The sequence below is a fragment of the Silurus aristotelis genome, assembly GCF_946808225.1.
Source record: "Silurus aristotelis genome assembly, chromosome: 21".
Classification (NCBI taxonomy): domain Eukaryota; kingdom Metazoa; phylum Chordata; class Actinopteri; order Siluriformes; family Siluridae; genus Silurus; species Silurus aristotelis.
This window is the reverse complement of record NC_139594.1, coordinates 16,396,442-16,409,899: the sequence shown is the minus strand read 5'-3', so window position 1 is coordinate 16,409,899 and position 13,458 is coordinate 16,396,442. Positions and strand designations below refer to the sequence as shown.

Below are 13,458 nucleotides of genomic sequence, written 5' to 3'. Positions count from 1 at the left end.
ATAGATAGATAGATAGATAGATAGATAGATAGATAGAATCGATAGATAGATAGAATCGATAGATAGATAGAATCGATAGATAGATAGAATCGATAGATAGAATCGATAGATCGAATCGATAGATCGAATCGATAGATCGAATCGATAGATAGATAGATAGATAGATAGATAGATAGATAGATAGATAGATAGATAGATAGATAGATAGATAGATAGATAGAATCTATATATAGATAGATCTGTATTTCATCAGATGTTCAGGAGGTACCTCATTTGTGTCACATGCTACTCAATGAAAACATTTTGCTGACTCGACAGTGGTGTCAGTTTCCACTTCCTGGAAAGTAAAAAGTCACTTCCATTTAAATCGATCACAAAAACAAGCAAATACAATCCAAAAAAAAAACCCCAATAAAAACAAAAACTCATTCTAATTAAATGCCATGTGAATGTTGAAGAAGTATTAGGTTACAAAAAGTGTCCAAAAGCTGTATTTATTTTCAAAAAAAAAATACACCTTTTCTTTTTACTGATATATTCTTTCATTTATTAATATTCAGGCTTCTCATTACCTGCACACATTTGCTACCTCCAGGTTACTTTCTTCTTATTATCATCTTAACATTCACTTTTAAGCCATTTAACAGCATCTGTGAGAAATCGAAAAATATCGAAAATCGATTCTCTTATCAATTAATAAAGCCGGGTTTGCCTGACGTGAGAGTAATTTTGTGTTCAGAAACATGTGCGTGGTGCTAGCTGCCAGCGATCCGAAGAAGAAGAAAAGAAAAAAAAAACATTTGTCTTGCGCAATCTGTCAAGATCATCTTGTTACAGTAAAGCACCCGTAACACTCGGTGTGCTGGCTGTTCACTGGTTCCCAGCAGAAGTCGATGCACACACACATATTTGCGCAGTGACAGGATAAACCATCTGCTCTGGTATACGTAAAGGAGAAGGGTAAAAAAACGGCTTTGAAATATATACTGATTCTTTTCTCTGTTTCTATCTTGTTCATAGGAACTGCTGGAGTTGGCCTTTTCTATCCTCTATGAGTCTGATGAGTATTTAAACTTCATTGCTCCTGACAAGCACGAGGTAAGCACTGACACACTGTGGGTTTCAAAGGTTCCCAATTTTAGTGTTCGTTCGTGAAATGCAGTGTTTTATAAAGGTACAAGTAATTACAATCGTTTCTACTACACAGGGTGGCGTAGGGAAAGGGGAAATTTTTAAGCTAGCACTTGGCGATCCTGGGGCGTCTGCAGTTCGGAACTGGCTCGTTTTCTAACCACTTGTCATTAGTTATAACGGAGCAGTGGAGTGGTGCAAAGAGCTGTAAAACACAGATAATATAAATAAATCTCTGCGTCGTTACCAGTGTGGACGTCGTAATCGTGTCCCGTCGAAGAAACGGGTTCAGCTTTAAATAAAGATGTCCCCAGTCCCCGTCGTAAGGCGAAAATCCCACCCCCATGTTGTAATCGCATGAGCACGGGACGTTATGACGTCTATCACTGTTCTTATAAAAGGTCATACAGTGAACACTTGTTGCGCACTGCTCCGTAATAACTAATGACGAGGGGTCTCCAAATGAGCTCGCACTGGTTTCTGACTTATTGCTACCATGAAAATTCTTCATTTGTGCAAGGAATCTTTGTAAGTGTGTGTGTGTGTGTGTGTGTGTGTGTGTGTGTGTGTGTGTGTGTGTTTCAGTACTGTGTGTGGACAGATGGACTGAACGCTCTTTTGGGCAAGGAGATGACCAGTGAATTCACTCGCTCCGACTTGGACACACTTCTGAACATGGAGATGAAGCTCCGCCTCCTGGATCTGGAGAATATCCAGATTCCAGAGGCCCCACCCCCAATCCCAAAAGAACCCAGTAATTATGACTTTGTCTATGACTGCAACTAAAACCCTCCACTGAACCAAGTGCTTTTTTTTCTGCTTTTTTTTTTTTTTTTTTTTTTTTTTTTTTACGTGCAGACTGGAAAACGTTTTCGGGGGTGGAAAAAAACGTCTAACAAAAAGGATCGATTTTTCTTTCTTACTTTCGCTTCGTTCTTTTCTTTCAAATCCTGTTCTATTCCAAGGGGGTCATCAAACCTCATCAAACAGTTTGTTCTTCGGGTGTCTGACATTATGTCCCATAGGGTTGGATCCTCAGGTCCAGAACTTGCACCTCAAAAAAAAAATTCAACTTTGTAGTACACACACACACACACACACACACACACACACACACACACACACACACACACACACACACTGATCCTGGATTAGCTCTGGCTCACACTCGTTCCGCTCGGTCCCAGTGCTTGTCCCTTTCTGTTTTTACTGGGCGTTTTCATCCTGTTTTCGAGGCGAGAGCCCCACAACCAAGTGTGTGCCGAGCCTGGGGACTTTGGCTTTTAGCACTTCTTACAGCAGATGTCTGACTCGCACAGGCAGCAGCTAACAGCACAGAAAAAGCAGTGGCACGAGTGTCCAAGTCCATGTTTAAGTCCCTCATCATCATCATCATCATCATCGCTTCACCAACTACGACTGTTAATTTTGTCTTGTATTATCCCTGATCTGGGTCTGTTCCCTCAGCGGTCTAACCAGCCTGTGGGACTGTAAGCTGAAAATCCAAATCCAACACTCGCTTCTACTTGATACCCACCAGACTCACGGTAGACTGCTGTAACTTTCCAAAGCAATATATTATGTTTCTGTTTTCATAACATGGTGTAAAATTTAGTGATTTTTTGTGTGGCCAAGTAGTCCGTTTTTTTTTTTTTCTTTTTTTTTGTTTGTAGTTTGAGATAAATTTGATCATTATTGTTAATTTAAGTTAAATGATAAAATGCTCTCACTGTTTTATCCTCTTGAAATATTTTTTTATCTCTTTCGGGTGTTTATGTATTTTAGAGCCCTACGCCATGCTGTTTACATTAAAGATCAATTCCAATTCAGCCTCCTGATTGTGTTTCTGTTCGATAACACTTAGGCCTTTCTTTTTATGCAACTCGAGGGAAACGAAATGTAATTGTGATTTTTCTAACACTTTAGCTTTGCATCAGCCACCTCGCTCAAGGGCACAGTGGGAGCAGAAGTAGAACTTTTTTTTTTTATTAGCTGAGATCGAACCCATTACCCTTTTAAATTTTTTATAAATTTTTTTATTTTTTAAACTGTTTACTGCCTGGACTTCTGTGAACGCTAGGCTTTATTACTTGATGTAATTAGGAAATAAAGCAATTTCATGTTGGCACAGTTGAAGACGTACAATTGTACAAAAGGCTACACACACACACACACACACACACACACACACACACACACACACACACACTATTCCATTCCAATAGGAGTCATGCTCTATTTACATGGGTTTAATTAAATCATGAGTTTTAGTAAATGTATCATGTGTGGGGTCTTTTTGATTGAAAATCTGACCAGAATTGGATACTTCTGCTGTAGTCTAAAGTTTTTAAAAATATATATTTATTAATGATGGATTATGCCCACATTGTCCCCTATTATGCCCCTGGAAACACTGTAAAGCTTATTTTTTTGTGGTAGTTTAAATTACGCCCATACTTGTTGCCCTTTGCCTACTCATTGGTATCTCAACTGGCGTAGTCTACGTCTGTGGTGTGTGAGAGACAGGAAATGATACAACAGTGATAGATTGAAAAAGCTACGCAATGACAGGAAATAGGTTGATGAGCTGAAAAAAGGCAATGAGAAGAAAACATATTGATCATGTCAACAAATAGATTAAAACTAAAGTAACAAGCCTGGTTTGAAAATGTCAGTTGTACAAAATACAGATATTTGTGTCAAAGATTTATTGAGTAAAAGTAAAAAGTTGTAAAAAAGTAAAATACTGATACCAGAAAAATCTACTTGAGTACAGTAACAAAGTATTTGTTACTTCCCACCTCTGCCTTCATAGCGTATATAGGAGTCACTTGAGAAAAGAACGAACGAGTCGGACCAGAGGACTCATGAGATTAACTACTCAAAATGAAAAATGAATGAATAACTTTGAGACTACTCAATTTTTTTAATGAGTGACCCATACAGCGAGTTTAGTTCACATTAATAAATTTGGTCTTTCTTTGAATCTAGTTTGACAACTCGCACACATTTTTCATTTTAGTGTGTACAGTGCAGCCTCGATACTCGCGGGAGTTACGTTCTATGACTCCTGATTTTCTCCTTTTCATGGTTCCTTTTTAAAGAGGAATTGTACATGTACTGTACTGTAAACTGAACAAAAATTGTGAATTACTTCTCATAAATGGTTTATTTACAACATTAAATGAATAATACAATAATAAAGTAGTTTTTCAAACATTTTGATGTAATTTATTAGTACAAACTCTGTTTTGAAATGTTACTCCGGACTTTCGAGAGACTCGCGGTTTCTTGCGAACTATCAGATATTTCTAAGGAGCAGTGTAGGAAAGTGGAGGTTCGGGTTGATACTTTAAATGTTGGTACTATGACGGGTAAAGGGAGAGAGGTAGCTGATATGATGGAGAGGAGAAAGGTAGATATGTTGTGTGTTCAGGAGACCAAGTGGAAAGGGAGTAAGAACATTGAAGGTGGATTTAAACTTTTTTAATCATGGTGTGGATGGAAAGAGAAATGGTGTAGGGGTGATTCTGAAGGAAGCGTACAGTAAGAGTGTAGTGGAGGTGAAGAGAGTTTCTGATAGGGTGATGAACATGAAGCTGGAAGTTGAAGGGGTGATGATAAATGTCATCAGTGCCTATGCTCCACAAGTTGGCTGTGAGATGGAGGAGAAGGAAACATTCTGGCGTGAATTAGATGAGGTGGTAGAAGGTGTACATAGGAATGAAAGATTGGTGATTGGGGCAGACTTTAATGGACATGTAGGTGAAGGGAGCAGAGGTGATGAGGAGGTGATGGGTAGGTATGGTTTTAAGGAGTGGAATGTGGAAGGGCAGATGGTGGTAGATTTTGCTAAAAGGATGGAAATGGCAGTGTAAATACGTATTTTAAGAAGAAGGAGGATCATAGGGTGACGTATAAGAGTGGAGGAAGGTGCACACAGGTGATCTGTGTTCTATGCAGGAGACACAACCTAAAGGAGATTGAAAACTGTAAGGTATTGGCAGGGGACAGTGTAGCTAGACAGCATCAGATAGTGGTCTGTAGAATGGTTTTGGAGGTGAAGAAGAAGAGGAGGAGAGTGAGGACTGAAACTGAAGGTGGTGGTGCAAGAGGTGCTTCAGAAGTAATGAGGGAAAAAGCTAGAAAGTTACTTGGTGTGGCGTCTGGAAATAGAAAGGAAGACAAAGAGACGTAGTGGATAAGGAAGTGCTCGAGAACATAAGGAGAAAGAGGTTGGAGAAACAGAATTGGAATCGACAGAGTGATGAGAAAAGTAGAGACGTTTATGAGAGATGCAGTGGAGTTTTTAACAAGATTGTTTAACAGGATTTTGGAAGGTGAGAAGATGCCTGAGGAATGGAGAAGGAGTGTGCTGGTACCGATCTTTAAGCATAAGGGAGATGTGCAGACCTGCAGTAACTACAAGGGAATAAAGTTGATCAGTCACACCATGAAGTTATGGGAAAGAGTAGTGGAAGCCAGGCTGAGAGAAGAGGTGACCATCTGTGAGCAACAGTATGGTTTCATGCCGAGGAAGAGCACCACAGACGTATTATTTGCTTTGAGAATGTTGATGGAAAAGTATAGAAAAGATCAGAAGGAGTTGCATTGTGTGTGTGTGGATTTAGAGAAAGCGTACGACAGGGTGGAGAGAGGAGCTGTAGTACTGTATGAGGAAGTCAGGTGTGTCAGAAGTATGTGAGGGTGTTGCAGGACATGTATTAGGACAGTGTGACAGCAGTGAAGTGTGTAGTAGGAACAACAGACTGGTTCAAGGTGTAGTTTGGATTACATCAAGGATCAGCTCTGAGCCCTTTCCTGTGGTGATGTACAGGTTGATGGACGAGGTCAGACAGGAGTCTCCATGGATTAGGATGTTTGCGGATGATATTGTTATTTGTGGTGAGAGTATGGAGCAGGTGGAGAAGAGCCTGGAAAGGTGGAGGTACGTGCTGGAGAGAAGGGGAATGAAAGTCAGTAGGAGTAAGACAGAGTACATGTGTGTGAATGAGAGGGAGGGCAGTGGAAGGGTGCAGTTGTGGGGAGAAGATTTGGGGAAGGTGGAGGAGTTCAGGTACCTGGGGTCAACAGTGCAAAGTAATGGAGAGTGTGTTAGAGAAGTGAAGAAAAGAGTGCAGGCAGGGTGAAGTGGGTGGAGAAGAGTGATAGCAGGAGTGATTTGTGATAGAAGAGTATCTGTGAGAGTGAAAGGGAAAGTTTATAGGACTGTGGTGAAACCTGAGATGTTGTATGTTTTAGACAGTGGCACTGAGTAAAAGACAGGACGTGGAGCTGGAGGTAGCAGAGCTGAAGATGTTGAGGTTTTCGTTGGGAGTGATAACAAGATTATTAGAGGGACAGCGCAAACCTCTTCGTTTGCATAACATCAAATTCGATACTGCAGTAATGTGAGCATGACTGATTTTATTCAGTGAAACGGGACCATAGCATTAATCAACTGATGAATGGATTCGAATTTTCAAATTTTTTTGAAGAGCTGATTCTTTGCCATTACTATATAATAATAATGGCTTTGATTAATTCCTTTTAGTGCAAATTGTGCTGCCAAAAGATGTGATTCACTCTTGTTAGAATTTCAAATCTTCCCCCAAAAGAATCAGCTTCACATATATTCCCGAATATAAGCAGAACATTCCTACATATAATTTCCCCAGCTGCTTTTAAGGCTTTTTTTTACAGCAGCAGCCGCCTTGTATTTATTTAATTTTTTTATGTCAATCATTGCTAGAATACTTCACCTAATAAATGTCAAAAATAACATTCTACTCTGCCATAAAATCTTTCGTTAGCCCTCTAGTCCTATGTTCTCATTACATGAGAGAACGCTGTCAGAAATGGCTTTTTCCATACATGTTCCTTGGTTTTAATTTACAGCCTCACTATTTTTAACCCACAGCAAGTTGTTCTATAGTCATTTTAATATCAATTATATTGATTAGAATTTTTAACGTTCTAGCTTTGGTGCTAAGCAGCTTGACCACTTTTCTGTGTTTATAAATCATTCCACAGGGTTTAATCACAGGACAGTTTTTTAATGTGTATTTGTGTTATTATTGTTATAACTTTAGTATTAATTGTGCACTTCCCTTCTGCAACCTTGCTTTAGTTTGTAATCTGGATACTGTACATGTAATCAGCATGTATTATACTAGGAAATGCTCATTTGGGATACTGTAAAAAAAAAAAAAAAAAAAAAACTTTTCACATTTTTAAGTCTACTACTGGAGTAATGAGAAGATAAGGCAAATAATTGTTCATGAGTCAACTGCATACTCAAGGACAATTGTAAAAAGATTCCCCTAGGACCCCTTTTTTTTTTTTGTTGTAAAGGTTGCCTCGACAAAAAATTTAAGAACCCCTAAGGGTCCTAAGCCAATTCAAGTGGCTTTGTCATTTCAACTATACACATTTCGCACATGATACAGTGAAATTTAACCACATTCCTCTGGGTCCCAGGTGCTATATAAAACTACTCCCTGAGATGGTATGAGAGCGGGAAGAGAGGGAACTCAACCTTATTACAGAAGGTCCATTCATTACTGTTCTACCATCGTTGAGGTGTGCTGTTCATTTATGGGCCCCTTAATTGACAAATAATAGAGTAATTAAAACACAACTGTTCATGCCAATTAAAATCCTGAGCCATTGGAGTACACTGTTGAAAGTAATCACAGTCCAAATCCATCCACGAAGTTATTAATGGTTCTTTAGGATGTTTAATGTGGAACCAATCAGCTGTCTCCAATTGAAAAGATCTCCATCCAGAGGTTGGTCAAGGGGATAAATCGAGAGATCCAGAAAGAAGAAAAGGACAGGGTCACTGGTACCTCAAGAGCATGTTTAACTCAACAGAGAGAAAGATCAAGAGTCGATGGATGACAGGGAGAGAGAAATAAGGATTATTACGTATCTCTCTTGTTATATAAAAGTAAAAAAAAACGCTGTACATGGTGTACAGGTCTGGCAGCATAAATAACAGTGTAGGTAGAAAGTAACGAATTACACTTAATCAAGTTGCTGTAATTGAGAAGTTTTTTGTGTACTTCCACTTTTAAAATGTTTTTCAAATCTATAATTTTACTTTACTTTGTGTTTAGTTTGAAGTATTGAACTTTACATTTTAAATCATATGTCACTGAATAAAAAAAATATAATAATGCATGAGAAGAGAATAGCGGCACGGAAATTACTGCACTGATTGATTGATGGGCAGGAAACAAACACGCTAAACTAACAAGAAAGAAAGACGGAGACGGATAAGACAGATGCCAGTAATGCAGACCTAGCTGAAAGTGAAATGCCGGGACATATCTGAGACCAATTATTCCTCACAGCTGTAGACAGATTTAGTGGAGGTAAGCCAGAATATAAAAAAAACCCCGAAAAGTACGTCAGTCCTCCTGAGTCTCTTCCCCTGTGAGTGAAGTTACGATGCTGACTTTGTTCAGCTTTGAAAGATGTGAAGCTCAACACATTGGGGAGCAGCTGCTCCTCTCTGCCATCCAGCCAGACATACTAATCTGATCTGATTACAGATGGCACTGACTGACAGATGGTACAGATTGGATGGCATGTATTGTACTCAAGCTTGGTGTGAACATCCAGCCTTCGCTTTGTTTAACACTTCTGAACGGCACCATTACAAAAAAAAAGTCAAAATGTCTTACATTATAAAAACAGAACCATCCCAACATCAAGCCATCTATTGCCATGCTTTGTGCAGGTCAACAATCATCTGTCTCTTTTGTGTTCAAAGCTCTGCAGTTTTTCCCCCAGTGATGGATGACACAGTTGTGCTTGTGAGTGTGAAATCATTTCACAAGGGTGACCATTTGTTGGTCAAATATCCTTCAGGAGTGTCAATAGTTTTGTCACCATGATTTTTAACAGTGGTGGGTTGTTCATTTTCCACCGAGGCCTTCAGTGGTGTCCTCCTGGAATCAATCCACCTCTCTATGCCATCATTATGATCATGCTACAGCTATAGAGACCATTAATATTATAGATAAACACAGTATAACAGAGTACTGCATCACAGACCGGTATCTTATACAGTGATAATGAAATGTATTACTAAAGCAAGAAACCCAATGAACACAATTCAACAAGTCTCCTTTCACTGCAGCCACAACTGCACCGCCCGCATACGTCATCTCTAGCAAAAGCATCGATATTGACCTATTAAACTCTCGCTTTCGGCACCACAGCAAGTGGCAGCTTTTCCAGCAAGCTGTGTGTGTGTGTGTGTGTGTGTGTGTGTGTGTGTGTGTGTGTGTGTGTGTGTGTGTGTGTGTGTGTGCGCGTGTGTGTGTGTTTGTGTGTGTGTATTAAATTCTTTCTTGTGCTTTTGTTGCATCTAATTACCATCTATCCCATTTGATTTGGATTTACACAGAAATCTCCTACTTGCTCTAAAAAAGTCCCTAGCCAGCATGGTTTCTATTTACCTGACTAGGTGAGGAAGCTGTATTGTGGCTGCAGAGCTGACGCTAAGCTAAAGGTATAACTGCTAGCACAGAAGTGGTGACATAAGCCTTCGGTACCTTCTATGATTGTGGGAAATGTGAACTCACTATAGAACAAGGCCGATGAACTGGCTTCTCTGGCAAAAAAAGTAAAAAGTGAAGTTTGTTGTGCTTCTTGCGAAACGTAGCTCACCACTAGCTTTCCGGATGCTAACGTGAAGCTACCTAGGTTCAGCACAGTCACTGAGGATAGAAACACCAAAGCCTCCCAAAAGCGGAAAGGAGAAGGACTCTCTATACATGAACATGAGGTGGTGTAGTCCTGAACTTTGGACATTGTACTTCTGGCACTACGTTTGCATCCCTATTATTTGCATAGAGAGTTTGAACATACCATTGTTCTCATTGTTTGCATCCCCATCCCCAATTCTGAGCAAGACCTTCTATGCTAACCATTATGGCCCACCACTGCTTTTTGAATGAAAACACAAAAGATCTCTTCTCCCAAAGAGGGATCACTGTGAGAGGTAAGGTGGCTGGTGGAAAGGTGGAAACTTTTTTGGTCCATAAAGTAATCTATATTCTGTATACATTAATACTAGTATGTAACAGTGATGGACGAAATACACAAACAATGTACTTGAGTAACGTGGCGATACATTCAGTAATATTACTTCAGTAACAGTACAAGTGTCCCTTTAAACTTTCACTTGAGTAAAAGTACAAAAGAATTTGCCTTCAAATGTACTTAAGTATCCAAAGCACTATGGTTTATTATGGCTATAATGTTCCTATTATCATTTTTGTCACAAGATTCTTTGCTTAATCAACAGTTTATGTGAAAAGTTACACTTAGCACATCAATCTATTAATAGAATGGCATTAATTACTAAAATACCGATAGATATTAATTACAATTATCATGAGCACTTCTTTTCAACTTCTTCAAAAACCTCACACAAATAAGGCCACAGGTTTTGTGGCAAATGTTCAGATTGATGCTGAAATGTATGTTGGTGACAAGTAGATACCATCAAGTGACAATCATAGAAATGTAGTTGAGTAAAAAGTACAATATTTGACTTTAAAATGTAGTAAAGATAAAGTCTTCCCAAATAAAAAACTTCAGCAAATTACAGATACATAAAAAAAAGCTACTTAAGTACAGTAACAAATTACATTTACTGTCTCATTGTCCATCACTTCGCTAAAGTCTTTATGTTTCTTGATTTGCTTCTAATTGCTTTCAAACACCCTGCTAAATTTGGTCTCAAAAAAAGTTTGTGTGTGTGTGTGTTCCACTTGTGCTGCTGCATTAAATAAATAGAAACACTGTCTTATTTTAAATAAATAATTTCAACACAGACAAGCTTATCAGATTTCTGTGATTACTGCATGCACAGATGGCAGATTTGGGGATTTGGTGTGTGTGTGTGTGTGTGTGTGTGTGTGTGTGTGTGTGTGTGTGTGTGTGTGTGTGTGTGTGTCAGAGGTAGGAAGTAACAAAGTACAAATACTTCGTTACTGTACTCAAGTAGATTTATTTGGTATCATTACTTTACTCCGCTATTTATTTTCCAGACAACTTTTTACTTTTAATCATTACATTTTTACACAAATATCTGTACTTTTTACTTCTTACATTTTTAAAACAGACTCGTTACTTTAGTTTTAATCTATTGATTTGTTAAAGTATATTTTTTTTATTTTCACTGCGTGCCAATTTTAGCCAAACAACCGATTTCCTGTAATTTCGTGTCTTTTTTAATCCGCCGGTGTATAAAGTCCTGACTCTCACTCACCACAGATGTAGACTAGTTTATGGAGCTGAGAATCAGCAAGCAGAAGTCAGTTAGAAGTTTAGGGTTAATGTGGATGAGACAGAGGGAGTCAGTAAAACCAGTTTTTTATATATATATATATATATATATATATATATATATATATATATATATATATATATATATATATATATATATATATATATATATATATATATATATATATATATATATATATATATCTGTGTGTGTGTATGTATGTATGTTTATGTATATTTGGCTGTCAAAATTAAAATTATTTTAAACGGCACAAAATTTTATTAACGCGCTATCAATTCAGCGCACATTTCTGTTTCACCATTTTTATAAAAAATTTTAATACATAAATAAATAACTAAATAAAAAAGAGGCGAAATTAAAACCTTTGGCAAAAAATACATTTATCCACGATGTCCTTTCTTTACTTAGATCTAAAATAAATAAACTCCAGATAAAAATATCTTTTTTCACCATGATTCACACAATTTACCCTCTAGGTGGCGTTTTGTGGGGTTTTCCCTCATAATGACGACACAAACTTAAATTACTGTCTTTATTGATCGTACAGATAAAAACAATACATCATTCAAATCTGTAAAATGTCTATAATTTTCTATATATAAGCGTCCTGACTTGACTTGAAGAGGTGCAGTCTCTCCGGTATCACCTCATTAACTGTCCGTGTGGAAACATAGCAAAGGCTCTTAATGATGTCCACACGTCTCTGCACTGATATAGCCTTTATATTTAATCACTGTACATATGCTTACAAATATATCACATGCTGTAAATATGATACATGTTTAACACCTCCAAGCTGCCAGTTTTGGGCACTTGAGCAAGCCCTTAACTCACTACTGCTCATTTAGTAAATTAGATCATTAAGAGTCGCTCGGGATAAACACTTCCAACAGGAAGTGGCTATATCTCGCTATCCTTGTCTCTCTATTTTATCTATCTAATTGTCTCTGTGTCTCTTTTAGTAAATGTCTCTGTCTCACTGTATGTGTCTCTCTCTTGCTGTCTCTCTATTTGTTTCTCACTCTTTCTAAAGCTGTGTCTGTGTCTCTTTGTCTTTGTCTCTGTCTTTCCTGCTCCTTTACATGTCTAACAAAGTTTTGAGTTTTGAAGTAATGCTATGAGCGATCTATGATGAAAGACTTCCCTGGTTCGATTCTTACCTTTAGTTTCATATTGAACATTATAATATGATACTGTCAAACACGTGAATGCTTTCCTAATCAGAAGCCGTGGATGAACTCTGAAGTCCGTCTCCTGTTGAAAGCAAGAGATGCTGCCTTTAAATCTGGCAGTGCAGAGGACTACAACAGAGCCAGGGCCAACCTAAAAGGGGGCATCAGGAAAGCAAAACTCACATTCAGACTTCACATAGAAGAGCACTTCCACAACTCTGACCCCAGATGCATGTGGAAAGGCATCCAGTCCATCACAGACTACAAACCTACAGCTCAACCAACCAGCAGTGCCTTCCAACCGGACGAGCTCAATCATTTTTTTGCTCGTTTTGACCAAAGCACAGGACATTACACAACAACCACGGACTCTTCTACTGCTTACAGCCCACTTTCACTCTCAACAACGGACGTCTATTCAGTGTTTAGCAGAGTGGATGCACGAAAGGCAGCTGGCCCGGATGGCATACCGGGATGTGTTCTCAGAGCATGCGCTGGACAACTGGCACAGGTTTTTACTGACATTTTTAACCTGTCATTGGCCCAAGCCACGGTACCTACATGCCTGAAGACCACTACTATGGTACCAGTGCCTAAGCACTCTGCTGCGAAATGCCTGAATGACTTTCGGCCAGTTGCACTCACCCCCATTGCTATGAAGTGCTTTAAGAAACTGATCCTGAATCACCTCACTGCGGGCCTACAACCTACACTGGACCCATACCAGTTTGCCTATTACCCGAACAGGTCAACAGAGGATGCAGTTTCCACAGCTCTTCATTCAGTTTTCACCCACCTGGATAAAAGCAACACATACATCAGAAT

At 38.7% G+C, this 13,458-nt stretch overlaps 1 protein-coding gene and 1 long non-coding RNA gene across 16 annotated transcripts in view; one reads left to right on the top strand and one right to left on the bottom strand.

Annotated features, from left to right (window-relative positions):
* Positions 1-2,960, top strand: part of elmo1 (engulfment and cell motility 1 (ced-12 homolog, C. elegans)) — a 113,693-nt gene extending 110,733 nt beyond the window's left edge. For all 15 annotated transcript variants that reach the window (XM_083523618.1, XM_083523620.1, XM_083523628.1 and 12 more), the window contains 2 exons: positions 1,021-1,098; positions 1,717-2,960. In XM_083523618.1, coding sequence (XP_083379744.1) covers positions 1,021-1,098; positions 1,717-1,917 — 279 coding nt within the window. In that variant the 3' untranslated portion in view covers positions 1,918-2,960. The remainder of the gene's footprint in view (positions 1-1,020; positions 1,099-1,716) is intronic.
* Positions 2,237-4,402, bottom strand: LOC310716551. The gene is made up of 2 exons (XR_014530606.1): positions 3,325-4,402; positions 2,237-3,288 (listed from the first exon to the last, which is right to left on the bottom strand). It is a non-coding gene; the product is annotated as an uncharacterized lncRNA (long non-coding RNA).
* Between the last annotated feature and the right edge of the window lie 9,056 nt (positions 4,403-13,458).